This window comes from Aethalodelphis obliquidens, unplaced genomic scaffold (genome assembly GCF_003676395.1).
Source record: "Aethalodelphis obliquidens isolate GAN/ISIS:26980383/991018 unplaced genomic scaffold, ASM367639v1 scaffold94, whole genome shotgun sequence".
In the NCBI taxonomy this organism is placed as follows: Eukaryota; Metazoa; Chordata; class Mammalia; order Artiodactyla; family Delphinidae; genus Aethalodelphis; species Aethalodelphis obliquidens.
The window spans coordinates 1,883,896-1,909,123 of NW_020838038.1; the positions used below are offsets into that span (position 1 = coordinate 1,883,896).

Below are 25,228 nucleotides of genomic sequence, written 5' to 3' on the forward strand. Positions count from 1 at the left end.
GCTCCCAACGCAGGGGGCCTGGGTTTGATCCCTGGTCAGGGAACTAGATCCCACACGCGTGCCCCAACTAAGAGTTTGCACGCCACAGTTAAGGAGCCCGCGTGCCGCAACTAAGACCCGGTACAACCAAATAAATAAATAAATTTTTTTTTTTTAAAAAAAGGAAAGAAAGAATGAGGAAGAACTTTATATAATGATATGGAAAGATCGCCAAGATACAGTGTATAGTGAAGCAAGCAAGAGGCAAAACAATGCATATAATATGCTACCATTTCTGTAAAATGTAAAACGGTGGTGGGATACAGGAAAACACATATTTGCATTTATTTGCATATGCACAAATAATGTTCAGGGGTATACACATGTAAGGAACTAATAACAATGGCCACCCTTTGGAGGAAGGTGGTGACGGATGCCGAGAACTGTGAGGACAGGGGACTGCAGTAGCCTAGTGTCTTTCCACTGAATACCTTTCTGTGTTTTCAATTTTGAATCATGAGAATGGCTTACTTATTCAAAAGTTAAATACGTATTTTAAAAGTTTAATGAAACAAAACTCTCACGTTCTAAGGAACCCCCTAGGGTGCTTTAAAATGCAGATTTTTAGGCCACGCTCTCAGATGTTCCAGAGTCAACAGGGATTGAATTGGGGAATCTGCCTTTTGCAACAAGCAGCCTGGGTGCTTCTGGTGTATTGATAGATGGTTCTGGAACCAAGGAACTATGGGGCATATAGCCACAGACTACATTCATGCAACAGCTATATTTTTATTGAACATTGCATACATGCATCTGTCCATTTCATAAATTATGCTTTATTATATTAAGAAACAAAACACATTTCTTATCTTCTGTGACTTGAATATTCAGCTTACTACGCTGGATTTGACTTAATGTCATACAGACCAGGTACAATGTGATAGCACTGGGAACATTTCTTGAAAAATAAGAGTACAATCAATGAGCACGATTCACAGACAAAATTTTACATGGTCACACAGTTAAGTTTGCACATTTAAAAGGATCTGAATCATTCACATTATTATTGTGAATTTCTTATAAATAATTCATTACTCTAAGGAGTCTGGGCAAATCCAAGCCATGACATTATTTATACTAAGTACCACACCTGGAACTTGTTCCGAGTTATTTAATACAGAGCACATTTTTAATGTAATAAATATTTACAGTTAATAGTAACAAATACAATTATAATTTACAAAATATGAGTATAATATTTAAAACAAAATGGAAAATGACATTCAAGAAGTTTGTGCCAGGTATTTTTACAACTCACTAAATTGACCATTTCAACAAACTTTATTACCCAAAACCCTGCTGACTCGGATGCAAAAAGGTCATGTTTGAATCAGTTAAGCCCAAATTAAAGGAAAAAACATTTTTAAAGAAAATCAGTTTAACTTTCTTAATGTTGTACATGGTCAATATTGATATATCAACATCAGTAGCTAAAATTGAAGCAAAGTGATGAAAAATTTAGATTCACAACAGGCCCAAATTATATAATGTACTTTGAACACTGAACTCTTGGATTATACCAAAATTTTCAAGCTTGTCTGGGAATTTATGAGGTGTTCAGTGTGTGAGGTTTTACTATCCATTAAAATGATCCTTTTAAAAGACCATAAAATTACGTGAGTCCTTCCATGGCATTTTATAGCTCTGGGAATGAAATTTAAATTTGGGTAAAAAAAGGAAAATAATCTTATTTTCTAGAACGTGAGCTCAGAGAGAGCAGAGAGACAGTGATGTCTGGGATTGTAACAGGGCACTTAGGGCTGGGCACTCAGATAGCTATAGGTCCATACCTGAGCCCATGACTTGGCCCCTTAGTCCAAGAGATCGTTTTCTATTCAAGGCTATTCACGTAGCCTGCGTCTCCAGACTCCAGGAAACCATCCACTGTCACATCTTACTCTTTTGAGGGGAAGTGGGTGGTTCCACCTCTTCCTGACACCTCTTCGCCAGCTAATCCTGATTTGAAGGAGGGCGCCTGGACTGATTCCTCTCGCTGGGCTCCTCTCTCTGAACACGGCACTTCACCAAGGCTTTTTTCTCCTCAGTTACTCACATAACCAGGTGGGAAATTCTTCCCAGGGCCTTCGATTGCAACTGAATTGTGTCTCTGGGGCTAACTGAACTAAGGGACCTCCTTGCCCACCTACTTTGTGCTGCATTTCAGCCTCTGCCTGCAGTGAGTCCTTAACTTATATGCTTAGAAACATCTTCGATGCCCTTTGTGCATATTCTTTGACTTTATCACTAGTTCAGGCCTTTGGACAAGATCTAGAGCAGGGAACAGGACGGTCTATTATGTTCCATGGACTGAGTTTCTCACGCGGGCTGGATTTGGGAAGCAACGCTGAGCGGTGGACTGGACGAGGACGTAAGAGAGATGCAGGCCCAGGTTAATGCTCTGTCATTCAGCTGTGCCATGTGGCCTTGGCATCGTGGAGCGATCTCCCTGAGCCTTGGCTTCATCTTCTGAATGCTCTCCAAGGTGCTGGTCAGGATGAACAGCAACGTGCTCAGCACTGCATGTGGCACGTCCTCGGGGCTTGGGGAAGTTGAGCCCCTTCCTTCCAGCACTTCTAGAGCCACAGGACTCCATTCAGATGCGGAATGCCATTCCCAATAGTATGCCTCTCCTGAGGCAACCATCGACAACTCCATTCACTCCCTCGTGCCAAGTTAAACAGAGTCACTTGCAGGGGCAACAGACTATCCTGTAAACTGGGGTGGTGACGATCAGCACTGTTCTTCAATAGCACAGAATGGACCATGAGAATGAATGAGATCAGGTTACGATGAACCATATGAAATCATCTTTTTTAACGTCAATCTGGTCCCATACCCACACTTTCATGCTTCGGCCTCATAGTTCCCTGGGCCTTTTAATCTAATAGTGAATGGTCACTAGTCAATGTCATTTACAAATTTCCACAGTAAAGGATGTAAAGCAGCTCTCTGGTCAGCAGCGAAGGCTTGGATTAGATGAGGCAATGTAGACCATGAACACTAGGTCAATGCAAAGTATATTTTGAATTAATTGTGACTATGTAATATTTTAACCGAGGGGCTCTTCAACTTTTTAAAAATTTAGATAAATTCCACCAAATGCATTTCTAATGTGAACTTTCACGTGAGAAAAACTTGTTCTCAGTGTGCGGTTTGTTGATTGCTCCTAAAAAAGGGTGTCTTTGAAGGCCAAATATCATGGTAAGAGATTGCTTGATATTACAGTGTTTGTGTTTGTGTTGGGCGTGTATGTGTGTCGGGGGCGGGGGGCGGAGTTGTCGAGGTTGGGGCTGAGAGAAGTGACGATCCAGATACAGAATGAAGTAGAGCTTGTTAGGGGTCGGTTTCATTGACTAGCTCACACAAAGCCTGGTCCCAGGAGAGTGACTAATTCCTTTGTTTTCAGCTGTTAATCCATTTTATGAAAATTCAGCCAAATATTAGACAAATGTTTCAAATGTGCTCCATTCCTCTCAGCAACCCAGGGTTAATTCTAAGCTACTCTTTAATGGGAGCTCCTTCCTGGTGTGGGTGTGAAGGGCACAAATGGCAAGAAAGTTTGCACCTCCCCGTCTCATCACAACACCGTATGTACAATTATTCCACTCTCATACAGTCAGGTTCCCGGGGCCATCGTTTCTATCTGGCTCCCGGGAAAAGTGACTTAGCCACCTTGCAGTCCACAGACTGAGGGTGTCATTCAACTTGTAGTCCCCAAACAAAGCTAATCACTATTACCAGAAGCTACTTGGCACGTGAGTAGACTCCGAAACCAGTAACCAACGGCTACTTGGACACAAGTGAAGACTTTATAACTTAAGTGTGCCCATGTCTTGTGGACAAGTTTATTTATTTCTATTTAACGTATATTTTCTTAACAAGCTGAACTTGGTCTGTGTGAAGTAGCCTCTAAACTGTTTTATCTAAGGGCTCTCCATCCTTCAAGATGAACCCAAGTTGTTTGTGGGGCAAAGCAGGGAAATCCAGGGCTTATTAATGAGGTGGAAGGCCAGGTTCAGTGGGGGAGTGAGGGCAGCCAGAAGAACAGGGTTCAGCCATCTGCACTTATGGGGAATCATCACGTCAACAACATGGCGGGGCCAGGATCTCTTGCTGTGGAAAATCCCTCCGAGCAGCAGCCGTTGGTGGGAAGACTGCTTTGTTTATTGCTTAATCTGTCACTGTTGAGCTGCCTGCCTCAGGGAGGCTCAATTTAAGATAGATTGAAAGGTAGTGTCTGAATAAACTGAATAAACACAGATGGTTTTCCACAGCCAAAATTGATTTTTTTTTTCCCTCACCAAAGACATTAGCTCTAAACATGATTATCTTTGGAGGCGAGGAGTGAAATGTCTTAGCTCCAGCCGCTGCCACACTCAGCCCTAACAGAGAGGTGATACCACGTGGGGGCTTGGGTCTCCCTCACCGTGATTTTAGGTTCCGGAGGTGAAATAAAAATTTGACTTCCCTAGAGAAGGGCCCGGCTGAGTTCACCCCAGTGAGAAAGTTGGAGTCAATCCATCAGTTGATTCACAAAATAATTTGATCAGTCCTCTAGGTCACTGGCTGGCAAAGGCCTCCTCCAACCTTTTCACTGAAGAGTCTCAAAGAGATGATAAGATTTGCCTAAGGACACACAGCTAGACCCAGACATCGATCTCCTGTTTATCTAGAAGCTAGAAAGGAGGCCAGACACAGTCTATGCCATGATGTTAAATGAAGGAGGCATTAAGGTAAGTCCTACTCCCAAAATGTCTTCGGAAGCAGGGAGATCAGAGATGCTCGAACAAGTCATGCTAGGAACCCAGAATGCTATGCACTTTAGCAACTAGCTAGGTATGGAGTCACTTATACTCAAGAGTTTTGAAGAAAGCCAAGGGTAAAACTGTGGTGCAGCAGTTCAAGATAACAGGTGCGTGGAGGTTGAAGAAGTGTGAATAGGAAAGGTACTCTTTGTACAAGGAGGAGATTGAGCAAGGTGTTTTCTTCTATCTCTTTCAGCTCTAATTACAAAACATAACAAGCTAACGGGATGTCATTCATACAAATTATTTGAAGCAATGGAATTGTCTGTCTCCTTCCATTCCACTATTGGGAACATGAGTGTAGAATGGTGGTTGAAGGATTTCTCAAGAGGAGTTGCTGCAAAGGTGGCAGAAGTGGGACAACTGTGAGCAGGTGGCTACATAAATGCTTAAGAGACAGAAATCGAAACAATGATGGGGCTCAGAGGATCTCAGCAATAGAAGGGACTGTCCTCTCATTCTAGAGAGTTAAAAAAATGCTAGCCATATATATATATATATATATATATATATATATATATATATACACACACATATATGACAGAGTTGGGATGTCAAGCTAAAAATCTTGGTTCTTTCAGCTATACTACCTGTCTGCTTTTCAAACTGTCCCATGTAATTATGGAGCACCAGGAAAGCAGGTGTGTACAGTATGTAACTGCATGTAGCAAACAGAAGTGCAGAGGTTCACTCCAGCTAATACAATTATAAATACAGATCTTTACAACAGTCTTGGTCCCAACTGCTAAAGCTCTGTAGACAGTGAGCACTTCCTTGTATCAAGACACAAAAATCTTATAAAAATCTCATGTGGAAAAGAGAGCTGACTGTTCTATCTCACCCGGATAGAGAAAACCGGAACTAAAACTGTCTTAGTGTGTGAGGGCTACACATGAGGGCACATTTGCAGAATTTGGATTTATCTGAAAGTGGGGTAACACATTTGCAATCTGTCAGAATTGGCCTGTCCTTGAGTCAAGAAAAACTTGATTCAGGGCATCTAAAGAAAGAGAGTCAAATCCTTTTACTCACTTAGAAAACAAAAAAGATTTAAGTCCAGTATTTTTCTGCACATGGGCTGTTTCATAAATACTCTTCATAAGTAGAAACTTAATGTATCTGTAGCTGTCTTTCAATCAGTTCTTAAAGCTGAGGCCTCCCCCTGCAACTTTCTTACACATACTGAGACAGAAACACATATTACTGACATCGAATTCATTTCCTGCCACAGACTTTAGGTAAAGCAGGTATTAAATGTAAACATGTTTCTATTTCCACTCAAATATGATCCCTTTCTTCTCATGTGAAACTACTTCTTCACTGTAGCAGACAAGGACAGCCAAATAGAAGTAAATACATTTGTCTGAAAACCTATATGCCTAAAATAAATACTATACTTTATGCACTTCTATACATGTTTGATGAATGGATAATGTGATCAATTTTCCCCGCGAAGGATTTCTCTGATATGGTGGAACCACACCATGGATGATTGCAATTGGGCAACAGCAAAAAGGACCTGCATTGAGTTAGAATTCAGAGTGTGAGCTATCACTCCCCAGCTACACCTGGGCCTCAATATATGTGTCAGTGTGTTTGGTTGTGTTTTTGCCTTAAAATGATGTGGTGAGTGTTTCTCCTATGTCCTCAGCAATGTCTTTTAAAAACAATCGACACTCAGGGATTTGTTTTAAATTGGCTTCCAGTGTTATCAGTTTGGGGACTGTCCCTTATACATGGGACTCGCCTAGGGTTGACTTTTCATATTACAAGTGTAAAAAAAAGTTCCTTGGTTTGTGATTATAAGTATTCCTGAAAAACGACTCAAATCGTATTCTTAAAGCACTGACTTGTGCTTAAAGAAATGACAAGGTGAAGTCTTTCACAAAGTGGACATTCAGTGTACAATTTCTCTGCTATATAAATCTGGTTGTTCATATAGTTTCTATGACTTAGTTGAGCACATCTGTATGTCAGGGTTTAATGTTTAAAATAATGATTTCCTATTTGTTCCCTTTTCTAAAAAAGGGAAAGTTTGCTCTGCGTCAGAAGCAGCATTCACAAGTTGAAATGGAAAACACACGCCTTGATGGGCCTTTCCAACATAATGGTGACCCATTTGGGCCTCCCCCCAACCCGCCCACATCGCTCATGAGCCTGCCAAAGGGTCTTTGGAGGGTACAGAGGCAACAACAGAGGCGAGGGTTCCTTACCAGCCATAAGGCAAAGCCAGGAGTCCCTAGGGGGCAGGGTCAAGGGTCAGTCTAGACGTACCCCTCGTGACAGATGTTTCCGTTGATGAGGCTGAAGGCGGCCGCGGAGGGTGTGGTGCTCTTGAAGGAGGTCATGCAGGTGGTGCTTCTGCCGGAGCTGTGAGACCGGGTCATCAGGCTGGGCCGGCAACAGAAGAGCTGGGTGTTGAACTGTTTCCTGAAACTCTTGCTCAGCAGGTAGAGGGCAAAGGGGTTCACGCAGGAGTTGGTGAAGGCCAGGAGGCGGGCGCAGATGCTGGTGACGAAGTGGAGCACGGAGGTGTCCACCTCGGAGTAGTGGTAGGAGCGGTACAGGTAGATGACATGGTTGGGGAGCCAGCAGAAGGCAAAGAGACCCACAAACACCAGCACTGTCTTGGCCAGGCGCTTCCGGGATTCGATCTGAGGACAGAGTGACACAGAGGCAAAGATGTGGGCAGAGCAAAAGATGGGGAAAATGAGTTAGGGAAATGGACGGGCTCACAAGGCCACAGAAAACAAGTTCAATAGTTCCAATGTGCCTCTGAGCTCTTTAAACAAAGTTGATTACATGCTTGAGTGGACTGCACGATGAAATTCTAGTAAGTGCCCCTCTGTCCTCAGGAGGGCATTGGTGCAGTTATCAGCCATATGACTTCATGTCTTTCTCGGCTCCACAGTTAATAATTTCTTCTTCCCTCTGAGGCCTGAAAAAGCAGCCAGCTTTGTTCTTCCTCATTCGCCAAACCAAGATAACTGCCTATTATTATTTTTTTTACTCTCAAGTTTTTTCTGGCCTATATAACACAGGAAGGGTCTCAGAGAAAAGCGGGCTGAGCATCTCCTTTTTTTCCCAACTCCCTCTGCTACGGCAAGGGGAAACATTGTTCTCTTTAAAGAATCTGGGGTACAATGGATGTTCACCATTGAGAGTTCTTTCAAGCAGGGAGACAGTTTCACTGAGAACTGCCATTTTCCCCCCATAATTGATGAGGGAAAAAAAGAATTTTAGAGGGTGAAGCCTCCAACTGAGTCAGCTACACGTTTGAAATGGAGGGAGTCTTTCTGCTTGTCCATCATAAATACTACACGATCTACATTTGGACTAGAAGACAAAAACTGATGAAGACGACAAAGCCAGAGCCCCTGGTTTCTACCATTTATACCACAGGATGAAATTACGGGGGTGACAGGGGGATTGGAGAAGGGAGCCTAACACATAAGGAGGGCATCCTGCACTCTGGGCCATCTGGGGGTACATGTGTCTCTCTTGTGATCCTCCAACAGCCTTACAATATATGGGTTATTACCCTCATCATGGATAAAAAACTGACTCTCAGAAAGGGTAAGTAAGTCAGGAAGCCTGGATTTGAACTCAAATCAATGTGAACCCATCTTAATCAAACTACTGCTTTTTCTTCAACCAGCCTCGTTTTCCTGCCCTTTCTGCTTTATCACATGTGGTAACTGTCTTCCCACCCAAACAATGTGATTGGAGCTTAAAGAACTCACATCCCTAGGAGCCTCAACATTTTATTTTTTAAAAAACAACAACAGATTTTTCTCAAAAAGAAACCCATACTCCAAAGCTTTCAGGTTCTCCACACCTCGCTTGCCTAGGTTTCTTTAATAAGAGAACCAGATTCTTAAAGAACACCTGCATGCCAAGTCTTCTGAAGCTAGGAGCTCCTGTTTACCATCTGGCCACAGATCACTCACCACTTCTACTGCAGAATCAGGCAACGTGACCACCCAGATACTGAACTTGTCAGTGGAGTCCTAAAGAAACGCAAGGAATCAAATCCCCAAGGAGGAAATGAATCACTTCTAAGCACCTACCTGCTTCTTGACGTGTATATTCCCTTCCACGGGTAGATTGTAAGCACTCTGGATCAAATTTTTGGCAATGAAGTAGTAGTAAACAGAGATGATCGACAGCGGGATGATGTAGAAGACCAGGAAGGAAGCCATGGAGTGGATTCTGGGGTGCAGCTCATTAGAGTGTGGGTACGGGGCACAGCTAATGAAGGTCTGGTTGGTGCTTTCCTCGTGGAAGGGATGTAGGTCAGAAAATACAGCCTCTGGGATGGCCAGAAACATGGAGATGATCCAGATCAGTGCGGCTTTGAGGCAGATCTTCATCAGGGCGTGAGAGGCCTGGATATCCATTGGCCGGACGATGGCTTTGTACCTGGGGCAGGGAAGAGGGAAGTTATCTATTACTATTATGGGTGCCTGGGCCGGGACTAGGGTGAGGCCAGTGAGGCCCCTGAGGTGCAATACTTAAGGAGGCGTTGACTGTCAGGTTCATGCAAGCGCTGACTCTGAACTGACAGCGAGCACCTCCTTAAATGCTGCACCCCAAGTACCTGGCTCACTTCATCCTAGTCCTGGCCCTGAAGGGTGCTGCTCCCTTCCCCCTGCAGTAATATTCTGCCCACATTCTTTCTTGATTTTAAGAATACTTCTCAGAAAACCTGAAGCTCCATTTATTTTTCTTCTTAAATCACAGAAATGAATAACAACGCGTGTTTAACAAAGGATGCTGGAACAAGAAGGTTGGCTTTTTTTTTTTTTTTTTTTGGCAAAGCCTTCATTTTGAGTATTCAAATGCAGTTTAGGAAACCTTTTGTCACTGAGTATTTACATAAGCCTCTTTTCTTTTTCAAAGGTTGCAGAGCAAATAGTCGCTGAAAAAGTCACACACAGAAGCATCCCTGTAATTAACAAATGAATCTCCCCGCCCCGCCCCCTCTCTTTCAGCCTCATCTTCTCTTGCAATATTTAGGTCCTTCCTGGTTTCTGTGCTACCTGTGCCCCTGTCGAGGGTCGAGTGCTCTGGGAATGAGACATTGAGATGTAGTCAGGAGGACACAGAGTTTATTGTTGATGAACACCTGTGGGGAAAGGGAAGGAGGCAGGACTACGCAGAGGGAGCTGCCAGACCCTGATGCAGATCTGACAAGGTCTACGCCAGCCAAGGTGACCAACCATCCTAGTTTGCCTGGGCATTTCCCAGTTTTAGCACTGAAAGTCCTATGCCCTGGGAAACTTCTCAGTCCCAGTGACGGTGACAGCTGGTCGCCCTACACCAGCCCAATGGGAAGCTCAGGAGCAAAGATTGCCCAACGAAGGGGTCCTGTCTTGGTGGAAATGGCCAAGCCCTTGTATCACCACCTGGCTTGGTCACTGGCTGGGGCCACCCAAAAAGAAGGTGACCTCAGTTGCTACCTGGTTCTGTCACTAGGCAGGAGCTGCCCAAGAAGAGCATGACCATAGCTTGAAACGTGAAGTGGACCCAGAAGGAGCTGAGAGCTGAACAGCAAGTCTTTCCTTCAAGGGAGGTCTGAGCAGAGCATCTCCATGCCTGCTACAACTTCCCATACAACGCCTAGCACAGTGGGCCACACACTTATTTTGGGTCCACCTGTTGAGAACCCACTAGAGGATGAGCCTTTGGGGGGCAAAGACTGGGTCTTTTTCTATCTTGGTATCTGCCAGCACTGCAATTTGCACACACGGCACAAACATTTGTTCTACTGCACATGAGCTGCTATAGTGTAGAAGGTGATATGCGTTGGGACCACCTAAATGTGAGGGTGTTCATTGTTGAAAACGCCGTGCTGACACTGGGTTCTGCCTGTGATACTCTTATATAGTGGACTTCAGTGAGAAAGGAACAGTTATTTCCACTTATTTCCATGTTGATTAAACCTCCATTGAGTTACCACTCTTGGCTGCACTCTGACTTCTCGCTCACTTTCTGCGTCCCTCCAGGGAAGGGGGAGTGAGTTTTGAGTGGTGAGTTTGGGAAAAAGAACCCAGCATGTGCACTGGGCTTAGAGAGGCCTATGCTTATCTAAGTGTCCCTGACAAGGGGAGTGGCATATCTAATTTAGAAGATCAGAGTGTCTGCAAGTTCATTATTGCTGGGCACCTAGGTCACATTCTCCAAACAGCTTTATGAGATATAGAAGTAATTATTTTTATTGTCATCTGTCTTATTTCTATATCTAGTTCTCTGTTCCCACTTCAGGTAGGGGAGAAAAGGTGACTATTTATCAGATATCCCCAACACTCCATAACAACACTGTAGTCCTGCTTCTGTGTACCCGGGTTTGCTTTTCCGTCCATAATTTGTATTAGTGCATTTAAAACAATTACAGGGACTTCCCTGGCGGTCCAGTGATTAAGACTCCGCGCTTCCAATGCAGGGGAGGGGGGCGGGTTCAATCCCTGGTCCGGGAACTAAGATCCCACATGCCACACGGCATGGCGAAAAAAACAAAACAAAAAACAAAAAAAACACTTATTAAAAAAAAAATTTCAAAGGAGGTTCTACTGTCCTGTGGTGCTTTCTCTAGTCACTAGTCATTTCAAACATTTTAATTCCTAGTTTAGAATGTAGGCAAGGAATTGATTTTTTTTTTTTTTTTTTTGCGGTACGCGGGCCTCTCACTGTTGCGGCCTCTCCCGTTGCGGAGCACAGGCTCCGGACGCGCAGGCTCAGCGGCCATGGCTCACGGGCCCAGCCGCTCCGCGGCATGTGGGATCCTCCCGGACCAGGGCACGAACCCGTGTCCCCTGCATCGGCAGGCGGACTCTCAACCACTGCGCCACCAGGGAAGCCCTGAATTGATATTTTTAATGAAAGATACGTGAATATCCTCAGCCAGAGATGTATATGACTAAAGATATCTCTGATAAATCCATTAGAGATAAACTGGTAGTTATGACTTCCATGTGCATTTTTTGGCAGATAGCAGTCACAAGTACCATTAACTCTCCAAGGGAAGGTGATTCCCTCAGGCATGAAGCAGAAACCAGAGCGAATGGCTTACCTCCTTCTCTCTTGGGAGTCTTGTATTCCTAAGTGCAAAATGCCATGGGAACTATTGAGCTACTATTTCAAATTCACAACTTTTAAAACATAAAAGATAGTATAAAATATTTCTTTTATAGTTTTGCCAGAGAAATAATTTGAATCTAAATCTAAATAAGCCTCTAGATCTATGTACCAGTTTTCAAGGAATGTGGGGATAGAAGAACCTGCTAGATGATGCAGTCAGTCAAATCCTGAACTGGAAAATTCTACAGGAATAATGACCCCATTTTTTCAACAAATATACGGCATAGAAGAGCAGAGAAAATGGTTTATAGACTGACTGATATCAGTGCAATATGTAGACTCCTTTTGGATTTTGATCCAAACCAAACAACCATAAAAAGATATTTTTGAGACTATTGAAGAAAATCAAATATAGATTTAGTACTGGTGATATCAAGGAATTATCTTTAATGTATTAGGTATAATAGTGGTATTGTGGTTCTGTGCTTTTTAAAAATCTTTATTTATTAAAAACACACCCTAGGAGTTCCCTGGTGGCGCAGTGGTTAAGAATCCGCCTGCCAACGCAGGGGACACGGGTTTGAGCTCTGGTCCGGGAAGATCCCACATGCCGCGGAGCAACTAAGCCCATGTGCCACAACTACTGAGCCTGCGCTCTAGAGCCCGTGCTCCACAACAAGAGAAGCTACTGCGATGAGAAGCCCACGCACCGCAACGAAGACCCAATGCAGCCCAAAAAAACCCCCCAAAACAAAAACACACCCTAAAATATTTATCAGTGAAATAATATAATGTCTAGGGTTTGCTTTAAAATATTCATATATATTCATATATCATTTTTACAATTAAAAAATAAGTAAAAATGCATTGCCAACAGTTTTCTATTATGAAATATTCATAAAATATCAAAGAAATTACAGAAATACCATTTACTAAGCTCTTGCCTTGTGCCAAGCAGAGAATAGCGTTGAAATGATCTCATTTATGTTCCAGACAACTCCAACAGGTAGGTGCTATTATGCCCTTATTTAGAGCCTTATTTAGAACAATTAGACATGGTGGTCATTTAACGCCATCATCAGATTTTATTTCCAGGATCATTTCGCATAGATTATCCCCCACTTCCGGTCCTTTGAAAGAAAGAGCTGTCAACTTTCGATTGTACTCAAGAGAGAGACTAGTCTATGTCCTATTCTTAAATTCGCCATCACTTTCTTGCCTCCGCCCTTTCATCATGCCTGATTCCAGAGTCTCCATTCATCTGAAGCCTATCCTTCCAAATTCCAGCTTATAAGTATCATCTTGAAGCTTTTGCTGATCAATCTAGGCCTCGATAATTCCCGTTGCTTCTCCCAACCTAATTTCACTCTTCTCGTGTTACGCTTACTCTGCACTACCTTGAATTGCTTGCTAGCTTTCCATGGGCACGTCTTTTCTACCTGACTTTCTCGTAAGTTCCTGAGGTCAGAAGCTTATATCTTCTCCTCTTCTCTTCTTTCTGTATCACTGAAAATGCTCCAGGTCCCCTGTTCCTCTTACCACTTATTTCAAAGTAGAGGCTCAGCAAATACTTGCTAATCAATTAAGATTAATAATATGTGACTTGCAGATGTGTCTTTTATTTTCAACTTCTCATAAATAAGCGACAGCAGATTCACTTTCGCACACCTAGTAAGAGTCATTCTTCCACAGAATGACCAATTCACTCCTCTGACAATATGGGGCCAAAGACAATTGCTTCCCACTGCTGAAAACATCCGTGCTTCATTTTTCTTATGCAAACACCGGAAAGGTCCAAAACATTCTCTCTGCAAGATTAACGTGTCAAAGGGATTCTTGGCAAGTAGAAGTAGCTGGCTTCCACACCCAGGGTTGGCAACCTTTGCCCACAGAAAGGTATATCTTTTATTCAAACACGGGCAGTTTGTTTAGTTTTAAGGATCCAGCATTTCAGCCCCTATTTGTTCACAATTACCTACCGAAGTCTGTAGGAATTGTTGAACAACAATATTTTAAAACCTCGATTACAATCCTAATGCACGCTACCTGGAGAGGCCTGAGGTGAAGAGAAAACGAAATGAACTAAATGTTCTCTAGGGTAATTGACACATTGTCAGCATTTAAATTAGAATCCTAATACCTAATAAGATTTGACAAGACTATTAAACATTGGCTTTATTTCCTCCTGAGAATAATGCCAAGAACTTTTCTGAAGAAATGTGAGGCAATTATTAGCTGGTTTGTAAAATGACTGTGGTCCAGAGCAATGGAGTCTTACCTCCTTTGAGCTATTACACTGCAAATGGAGAGTTTGCTGGTCCTTGGTACCCATCAACTGTTATCTTTAGTTATGTAACAGATTATAGTCATCCTTTTCTGTTCTTCTCTCTGGGCCAAATAACTCCAATGCTCTTTTTCACTCCTTCTTAATATACTCCAGTTTCCTTGGGGCTCTAATGTGAATTTGGGAGCAGAGACACCTAGTTCCTAATGGTGATTCTACCCACTAGCTTTGTGATCTTGGACAAATCACAGACTCCTTGCACCTCAGTATTCTCATCCCTGAACAGGACATAATTCCTGCAACCTTCAATGTAATAACTGATTCAAGCAAAAATAGTAAAACCACTGAGGGAGTGGTTTTCGGGGAACAAGATATACACATAGTCTCAAAGAGTTTCCCCACAGATTACTATTTAATTACAAAAGGAAAATGCACCTTTATGTTGGGGAGGTCCAGAGGTCACCTCTCTAATCAAGGGGTCAAACCCAGGGCGAACTTCTCCATTAGGCAGGCACGGGTCTGGGGCCCATGATAACTTTAGAGGCTCGGGAAAATGTTTTAATTTCTTTTAAAATCAGGAAAAAAATAAACATAATCCACCTTGGATTATATTTATCTTTGTGCCAATACAACTATAAAATATACTTTTTTATATGTTTTATGGCGAAAGGATCCCATGAAGGTAAAAATGCAAAGGGCCCAGGAAATTCATAATGTGGCCCTGATCAAACTTAGCATCACTGATAGCAGGACAATCTGCGATCCTGTGCCTCCTGTGCAATGCAACGGGAAGGACATAACATTGCCTATGCAGTGTTCTTGTCTCCAATTTTTAACCTGAATCTACTTTGAAGAAACAATCAGACAAATCCACTTCTGGCACATTCTACAAGATAACTGGCTTGGATTCATCAAAACAGTCAACATCATCGTTTTAGACGAATGTAGGGGAGCTACTATTCTACCTTAAAGGAGATTAAAGAGATATAACAAGTAATCTTTTTCACAATATGTCCTATGTCAAATTATTATGTTATACACCTTAAACTTATACAATGTTATGTGTCATAATAAAACCAGAAAAAAAGAGATATAATAACCAAATGCAATGCATATGCCTTGATTTGGTCCTGGATTTAGGGGGCAAAAAAAGCTATAAAAGACATTTTGGGGACAATGGAGGAAATTTGATCATGGATTACACATTACTTGGTATTAAGGAATTATTGTTAATTTCATTAGGTATGATAGCAGCATTGGGGTTATGTAGAAGAGTGTCCTTGTTCTTAGGAAATACACAAACGTACTTAGAAGTGAAAGGTCAGGATGTTTGTACCTTACTTTCCAGAGTTCAGTAAAATAAAACAAAACAAACAGACAAATATATACACTAGAGAGACATATAATTATTATATACTTTACATATATATGTGCTACAAAGAGAGTAAGAACAAAATCTAGGAAATGTTCATTGTGGAATGTGGGTGGGTATTACACAAGAGTTCATAAACAGGTTGGGGAGAAAACTTACTCTAAAATATAGAATTTTTAAAAGACGAGCAAGTAGTAAAATAATAATCTTAAAATAATGTGGTATATATTTGATTAACAGTAAATGCTGTTGTCATGGGAAAAACTTTATTATAATTATAATTTCAATGGGATTGAATGTGTCATATCTGATTAGCGACTCTACCAGGAATGAGGGAAGTGTCTTCTCTGCTATGTTCATATTGTTCTCTTGGAGTTGCAATTTTAGTATCATCTACAATCTGTGGGGTTTTGTTTTGCTCTGTTTTGTTTTGGCAGGAATATTTTTAAGCTAATGTTCATTTAGGGAGGTTAATTAAAACTAGATTATGCACAAGCAGATGTCAGTCTGTAATGCCTCTCCATTAGCTGAAAGTGCAGGGAAGAGTAAGGTCATTGTTGAGACTTGTACATGGCGGGAACCCCACTCCTGCTGCCTGAGCTGCACATGACAAGGGACCCTCTGACGTGGACTCAGTGACAGGTTGAGCCTCAATTTGGATACTACACAGTATTAACTTTTAATTCATCCTTATTTTTAAATAAAAATCAAAATAAGTAGAAGTGAACTCCACTTTGGGGTCCATTGTCCCAGAACACACTTTCCAGAAAATTTAGCTAAGGTTTCAGGGGGCTTTCTAAGGGTCTGCAGTGAACACCTTCTTGTCTCCAGAAGAGGGGAGCTTAAAACTCAGACCAAGACAGAGGATCAAGATCCACATTACAAAGTGTACTCTTATTTTTTCTTATTTTCTTCAGAGAGATCCAGATACAGATCGTGGATCCACGCAGGACCACCTCTGAGTAAAATCCTGAAGTTACACCTTTGTGAATCAAAATTTCCCCTCCATTGTGTTCTCCCCCTGGAGGAGCCCACTGTCTCCCTGCTTTGAGGAAGGGAGTGTGTATCAGTCATTTGCTCTTTAGTATGGATTCACGTCAATGAGATGACCTTCCTGTATGTAGAGTTCTACCTCTGATTATGTAAGGAAGGCTCTGTTTCCCAATCAAAGTATTTTTGTTTATTCCTCCATCCAGCAGATGGAAGAGACATTTGGGGTACAATGGATGCAGGCAGTTAGACTTCTAAATATTTACTTTCTTCAAAGGCTTACTCTGTAAGTGTCATGTGGGGATTCTTTCTTGTAACAGATTGTGGAGGAACAGGACAATTTTGTACCTGGGTTTCAATTAGATTGATTCTGTTAAAAACAACAACAATGATAATGGCTAAAACTTATTGGAGACTTCCTGTGGATCAGGTAACTAAGCTATGAATTTTGTTTAAAATGTTGCTTTTTATCCTCACAACAGTTCTAGTAGTAATAATATGTGGCAGGTACTAGTATTATTGCTCTTTTACAGATGAGGGAAATGATGTGAAGTACGCTTTCCACGGCCATCAGTGCTAAGCAGTGGAAACAAGATTTGAGCCCATGCAGGCTCTCCCCTAAGCCTCTACCACCAGGCCCTACTGCTTCCTATAATGATGGTCCTGTGGTTGACCAGGCAACCTGGGCTTTCTAGTGTAGGGGAAGAAAAATCATTTTCCCTCTACCCTTCTAGGTTCTTGACTAAGACCCCATACAATAAAAGGCAGCTTAACAGGAGAAAAACAAACAGAAGTTTAATAACATGTATACCTCCTTGACAACATGGGAGAGACCCAGGAAAACTGAGTAACTCCCTGAAAAGACCCGAGCCATCACCTTAAATACCATCTTCAGCTAAAGACCAAAGAAGTGGGTGAGGGCTTCCCTGGTGGCGCAGTGGTTGAGAGTCCGCCTGCCGATGCGGGGAACACGGGTTCGTGCCCTGGTCCGGGAGGATCCCGTATGCCGCGGAGCGGCTGGGCCCGTGAGCCATGGCCGCTGGGCCTGCGCGTCCGGAGCCCGTGCTCCGCAACGGGAGAGGCCGCAGCAGTGAGAGGCCCGCGTACCGCAAAAAAAAAAAAAAAAAAAGAAGTGGGTGGGGGAGCCAGTCCTAGGAGGTTACCAGGCAAAGAACAGTAAAGTATAAGCTCATTCTACAGATTTCAGTCCATGCCTTCTACATTGATAAGTTTCTAGAGATTTAGAGTCATCCTCTTTTTCCTGGTACCAAAAGGGAGACACCCTTACAAATGGAGATTTCCCTTATAAATGTAAATGTTTCCTATAACAGGGTAACTTCTACTCAGTTTTTAGAGCTTCTCCTATATGTGCTATTTTCTTTTTAAAAATTTATTTATTTATTTATTTTTGGCTGTGTTGGGTCTTCATTGCTGCACGCAGGCTTTCTCTAGTTGAGGCAAGCAGGGGCTACTCTTTGTTGCGGTGCGTGGGCTTCTCATTGCAGTGGCTTCTCTTGTAGTGGAGCATGGGCTCTAGGCGCATGGGCTTCAGTAGCTGTGGCACGTGGGCTCAGTAGTTGTGGCTCACGGGCTCTAGAGCGCAGGCTCAGTAGTTGTGGCACCCAGGCCTAGTTGCTCCGTGGCATGTGGGATCTTCCCGGACCAGGGCTCGAACCCGTGTCCCCTGCATTGGCAGGCGGATTCTCAACCATTGCGCCACCAGGGAAGTCCCTGTGCTATTTTCTTAAAGAATAAAAAAAAAAAGTCGAAAATTATCCTTATGCCAATGAGGCACATTTTGGGGCAAATTCTGCTCCCCTTTACTGGTATTGGAACTAAGGAAGAAAACCAAAGAAAGGATCAGAGTGTCTCTTCCCTGCCTGCTGCAGCCATGGGGAAAGTAGTGTCTTTCTAGACAGACACAAAATTTTTATTCTTCCTCCTTGAGTCTGTTATACCTAATCTCCTGCATTTTCACCCCCATATATACACCCTGAACTTCTCTGTGGCCTGAGGCCAAGAGTGAGGTCTGGACTCTTTCATATATTCAGAACTCTGAGGGCTTAAAGAGGCCATCTCAGTGAGACACTGGAGTAGAGGTAAAAAGGCATCAGGGAAGGACTAAAAACCAAAGGCTGGAAGGAGGCTAGAGAAAGAGCCAATGACATGGGGAAGGCTTCAGAAGTGTAGGGCTCTGAGGGATGTAGAAGCTGAGGTATAAAATGGGAAGACAAACACAGGCAACTGCTGGACATCTGATGGTGCTTTGGCAGAAAGAGTTGAGCAACTATTGACCCTTGGGCCCAAACTGGGTTTCAACAGGATGATCTAATTCCAAAGCTCACTGCTAATCCCGTAAGGAGCCCATCAGAAGGGGTATAAACAGGATGAAATATTACAGTTGCCAGAGGGTATGTTTAAAACGACAAAGGAAAGCAGTAACCCAGTTAAATTTCAGTAGGTGTGCAAACATCCTGGCACAAGTTGTTCGAAGGCCATTCCTCAAAAATGTTACGGAGAGAGGAACATATATTTATAACTTGTTAGAATTTTTCAGCAATTTATTTATTTATTTATTTTTTCTTTTCCTGCGGTACGCGGGCCTCCCACTGCCGCGGCCTCTCCCGTCGCGGAGCACAGGCTCCGGACGCACAGACTCAGCGGCCATGGCTCACGGGCCCAGCCGCTCCGCGGCATGTGGGATCTTCCCGAACCGGGGCACGAACCCGCGTCCCCCACACCGGCAGGCGGACTCCCAACCACTGCACCACCAGGGAAGCCCTCAGCAATTTATGAGCCAAAAAATTTGAAGAACGTTTATAAATCCCATCTCAAATTATAGTTACGCAGCCTGCATTTACTCTACTGCGTGGCATAGAAGATACACAGAGAATCGGGGAAAAAATCACAAAGACAGAAAAAAAAAATCACCAATGCTCTAGCGTAGAGGGTATAGTAGACTCTGGGTAATTAATTGTCTATATAAATTGTCATTCACCCCCAAACAGACCCTGAGACAAGGATTTAGGTGCATGTAGTTTATTTGGGAGGGGCTCTCCGGAAGCACAGGGAGGGAGTGGGGAAGTGGCACAGGGAGGGGATGAAAGGCAATATAGGGTACCACACAGGGCAACTGGAGCACAGGCCAGCTGGGGACCCCCTGAGAGACTGTGGTGAGCACATTCCAGAACTTGCCACCAAGGGCCGAGGAGGCTGGTGTGTCTACCCACCGACTCCCATCCCTCTTTGGTCGAGAATTGTCCTGCAGTATTAATTCAGGGCACTCCGGCCTGCCGCACACCTTCCCTTGGCCAGGATCACCCTCGGTCAGAGAAACACAGGAAGCCCAGGTCTGTAAGTGACCTCTGGGGTCCACCAACCGCATCCAGTATGTCAGTTCTTCCCCTGGTCCAGTTAAGTTATCAAACATATACAGAAAATGAGACAATTTCAGTTTTTAAATATACTTCAAATTATTGAGGATAAAAATAGAATTTCTGGGCTTCCCTGGTGGCGCACTGGTTGAGAGTCCGCCTGCCGATGCAGGGGACGCGGGTTCGTGCCCCGGTCCGGGAAGATCCCACATGCCGTGGAGCGGCTGGGCCCGTGAGCCATGGCCGCTGAGTCTGCGCGTCCGGAGCCTGTGCTCCCCAACGGGAGAGGCCACAACGGTGAGGGGCCCGCGTACGGAAAAAAAAAAAAAAAAAAAAAGAATTTCTAAGTTTCTAAATTATCTCAGTAAAATACATTATCTTTTTTTTAATTTCAAAATAAGAATCATTAAAGCTCAAAAATACCATCATGGCATATGAGTCATTGTGGCTAATTATAAAAATTTAAGAGCACTATATCTAAATAACCTTTTGTGAGAGGTTTTATACGTGGAGATATGGTGACCCAACTTTGTAGCTTATTAGGTCTCCTGGCCCAGAAGGCTGATCCTGCCAGCATCACGGAGGTAAACGCTAGTGGTGAAGGAGCCCAAGACAGGGAGAGAGAGGGACTGGAGGGAGACTGGGAGCCCCGTGTTCTAATCCCACTTCCATAATTAGCTATTTCTGTATAAGCAGGCTGTCTCCGTTTCGTTTTCTTTTTCAATTTTTATTTAACCAAAACTTATTAGCACTTATTGTGTGCCTGGTACAGCTCCCAACACTTTTCAAGTGACTGTCCACTAGAACATCAATCAGGTGAGATTTCAACCACACTCTCTTAGCTCCCTTATGAACAGAAACAACAATCATGCTAATGGTACACTCACTTTTTTGACTGGGAATTCTAACATTTCATAAAGAAGTCAACACATTATTTCATTTCACCATGACAAAAATTACAACAGTCCTGTGAAATATGAAAAGTAAATACCCTTATCCCTTTTTACAGATCAGAAAACTGAGGCTTATAATTTGCCCAAAGTCACACAGTTGACAATTAGAAGAATCAGAGCTCAAACTCAGACATCTCTTCAACAAAATTCAATGCTTTTGAATTTATCCTTACTATGAATAGTGCTCTATTAAATGTGAACCTCCAAAACATAATAGAAGGAAGGAAGGAAGGAAGAGGGAGGGAAGGAAGAAAGGAAAGAAGGAAGAGGGAGGGAGGGAGGGAAAAAGAGTTTGTAAGTCTGTCACCATGAAATTTTGGGGGTATCTTAAGAACCAGTTGGAAAAGTTTGCTTTGATTCAGCAAAGACAATGTCAAGGAAGGTGGTCTAGAGGAAGTTAGTTCATTTGAACAACTTTTTTCAGTTAAAAAATTTAATATAAAAGTGTTAACAGTTCATTGTAGAAATTTAGACAGAGAATTCTTAAAAAAAAAAAAAGAAGAAAATCATCCATAAGTCTTACATGTGATGTTTTGATATATTTCTTTCCAACTTTCCTTTGTCTTTTGGGCAGAATCCAGAGCATACAATTTGAGATCTTTTTTAGAGTCTATAGCCTAAGCATTTCTGCCTCAAGATGCCCATGACTCCTCTAGCCAGCAGGCGGCGCTCTGCAGATACCAGCTGGCCTCTCTGGGCACCATGTCCATTTAGCTCTGAGGAGCCCTGGTGGTCACTAGAGGACAACGCCCCTGCCTTCACAGATCCCTCCTAGAATTAGCTCCAGCGCAACACGTCCCGTCTAAATGAAGTGAAGCATCCCCACTCCTCAAAAACTAGCACTTTTAATAATCAAAAGCATATCTTCAGCACCTACTTTTGCACGGTCCTGTACTAGGTACAGAAGAGGTCAAGAGAAGCATAAGCCCTGGACACTCAGTGACATTTTCTCTTATTCCATCCTGGAAATTAAAAAGGCTCATGCACCCTGGGTCACAGGACTCTGAGTTTCTTAAGTGTTGGGTCTATGTCTTGTTCATTTTATGCCTATTTTGCTTATTGAACAAATATATAATTAAAATTAAAAATCTAGAACTGTGCACCCAATTTGTCTGGCCTGTATTGTCTTACTTGCAGGTAAGGAAATGGGTTCACAATGCTCAAAATAACCCACTCCTCTGGTGCCACGCTCCTAGCCAAATCCTCCTCTCAAGTCCACTTACCCCAGATCAGTCTGGAGGACACCATCTTATTAGGCTTTTCCCAAGAGATCTCCTGTGACCCAAACACATCCTATTTCTCTAACCATTTCAAGTCCAGAAGAATCCCTGGGGGTACTGAAGAAATGATTCTCCCTGAGCACAATTTCCCTTTTTAGCAATTTTAAGGTGACTTGCTTACATGAGCGCATGATGAAAAGATGCTCCCTCCTATGGGAGCTGGAACCCAGCTAAGTCTGGGTTTAAAACTCTCATTTTCTTCATTTAAACAACTGTTAGTGTCACAGAGGACCCAGGCATGCTGGAAAAGACACGTGGCTTAAAAACGTTGGCTTGACTCTCAGTTTTTTGATGATCCAAAAGCTAATGTGCCTGATATGATGGTGCCTCATACCGTAAAGCATCACACAGCTGTATGATCTGTCTTTATGATCTTCCCTAGGAAGTCTGTCCTGGCTAAGTGGACAGGGGTCATGGATCCCCTTAGGTCCCACTCCATCTAAATAGGAAACTCTCTCTGCTAAATGACCACCTCAGCAAGTGTGTACACGCCTGTATATCAGGGACACCAACCTAAGGCCAGCTGGCCAAACCTGGCCTTCTGCCTGTTTTCATATGGCCCACAAGCTGAGTGGTTTTGACGTTTTTTATAGTTGGGGGAAAAAATCAAAAGAAGAAGAATACTTCACAACATGTGAAAATTACACGAAATTCCCATTTCAGTGTCCATAAATAAGGTTTTACTGAAATTCAGCCATGACCGTTTGCTGACATCATGTCTATGGCTGCTTTTGCGCTATAACGGCAGAGTTGAGTGGTTGCAACAGGGACCTCATGGCCCACAAAACCAAAAATATCCACTATACGGCCCTTTACGGAAAAGGTTCCCCGGTCCCTGGCCTATGTGCACTGAATGTGTGACCAGGGCTCACGTTTCTGTTGCTCTCTGCCTGTCCACACTGGAGCTGGTGGTTCCTTCTTTAGACAGAGGAAAGCCCGTCTTGCATTTCACACTGAACCGCCCATTAGGCTTATTAATTCGTGATAGTGAAGACTACAGGCCACTAACCTCTGGCACTGGTCTTCCAGTATTAAACACTCATAGCTCAGGATACTTAGTCAATCTGTCAGCACATTTAAATACTAATTTAGTATCTCAGGCTCTCCTTGGCACTATGGATATAAAAGTCCCTGGCCACTAAGGATTTAAAATCTGGTCGAGGGACTGAGATACATCCAGGTAAAGTCCTTAAAGAACAAGAGAATGATACTCACACATGTATATTCTCCTTCGTGGAAGACTCAGAACAGATGATGCTAGGTCGGTATATGCCCTGCTGTCATCATGGTACAGACATATGAGAATATGTTTGATTATAAACCTGCTTTATATACAACTATGGAATGTAAAACTTAGGCATCCTCAAGTCCCATTTCCTTAACTTAAAGAAGAGGAAACTGGTGCCCACAGAGTTCCCACAGCCGGTTAGCTGAAAACCAAGAGTAGAACCTCCGTCTCTGGATCCCCACGTCACTTATATTCGTCTACAGCACTTCGGATTTGCAGGCTTTTTAAAGCACAAGTGAAGAATGCTTAAAACTAAATACTGACCACATTTATCTTCATCTTGTAGTATATATATGTATTCCTGAAGCCATCATTTTAACCTTCAATTTCACCTCTGTTGACAATCTAGGAAAGAAAAGATGCCAAATTCTGATTTTTCTGCTCTTCTGTGATGTTTCCAATCATTTAAAGTGGAGAGGGAAAAGATAATGAAATTCTTAACAATCTGTTTTGTCCGCCATTTATGTTAAAATAAATAAGCATTTCCCATATGTTCTCACGGATAAACTACTGTAATTTTGTTTTTACATAATTTTATATTGTTTTAAAATTATGTTTAAAGTATTTCTCATAACAGAGGCCTGACCCTGGTATTAAATTGCCTGACAATAAAAACAAGCACCACCAAAGAGAATAAAGAAACCCTGAAAAGCTTAAAGTTGACCTGTAGTTATTCTATTTATATGTAGACAGCATAGAAATAAGTGAGTCACATGGACCTATTATCTATTGTCACAGTAAATTCTGCTCACACTGGAAATAAATTTCTTTATGTGCCGCATTTCACATTTTCCCCCTATTTCTTTCCTATGTAACCTTTAGCTATCACCACTGGCCAATTAGTCTGGGTACAATACAAAAAAAGAAAAAGTAATAAAGAACTGAAGTTTAAAGAAGCGTATCTTAGCAACATTTTGGCGCTGTCCTTCCCACAAAATTGCAGCTTTTATCAATCACTGCATAACTAAATGTCAGCTCTCGCTCCTGCTTATTGGGGCTAAGAGACCTGGCCTAGTTGAAAGATCCCAGAGGCTTTGATGTACCTATAATACTTGGCAGTGTCCACTGCCGCAGGCCTCAGCTGAGATTCCTGACTTACTCACTTTGAGGTTAGCCAGAGCTCATTTCTCTGCATCTAAATTGCTGATTTAATTTGAGCAATTAAATGCTGATGCTGATCTCTCTGAATGCTGATCTCAAAGGTCTGACTAGGTAGTTCTGGACTCCTCTTTAGAGGAACTGGGATGTGGATAGCTCGGTGGGCAGCAGATCAGGTCTTTAAGAGAGGTGGTACAGGATTTTCCACTTCTGATAATGGCAACCCAGCTTGTTGCTGACCAACTCTCCAGAAATGAAAAGCTAGAAAATCCCTTTGAAAACATCAGAGAAATAACAAGGCAGTAAGGATTTGAGGGGCCAAAATCCTGGAGAGAAAGGAAGTGCAAAGAGACGAAGCTATTATTCAGCATCATTTTCCCCTTAAGGCATTTACCAAATTTCAAGCAGCACCAAGAGAAACTGAGAGCTGAGAAGAGCTTCTAGCAGTTTCAGGATGAAGGGGAATAATAAATTATTCAGGGCCCACAAAGGAGAGAAGCCAGGGTAAACACCCCAGGCTTACAGTTGAGATGCCCGAAGAGGTACATCCTAGTAGTAGCACTGAACCAGAAATAGACCAGTTCTCACAAAGACCAAGCCCAGCCTCCAATCTATTCAATCCCTGACAAGGTCAGATACACTGCCACCTCCTACCTGCCCACAAG

The 25,228-nt window shown here is 42.8% G+C and overlaps 1 protein-coding gene across 1 annotated transcript in view; it reads right to left on the minus strand.

Moving 5' to 3' along the window:
- Nucleotides 1-771: 771 nt before the first annotated feature.
- Nucleotides 772-25,228, minus strand: part of GRPR (gastrin releasing peptide receptor) — a 273,527-nt gene continuing 249,070 nt past the window's right edge. The window contains exons 2-3 of the mRNA XM_027095749.1: nucleotides 8,915-9,266; nucleotides 772-7,498 (exon numbers count right to left, since the gene is read on the minus strand). Coding sequence (XP_026951550.1) covers nucleotides 7,109-7,498; nucleotides 8,915-9,266 — 742 coding nt within the window. The 3' untranslated portion in view covers nucleotides 772-7,108. The remainder of the gene's footprint in view (nucleotides 7,499-8,914; nucleotides 9,267-25,228) is intronic.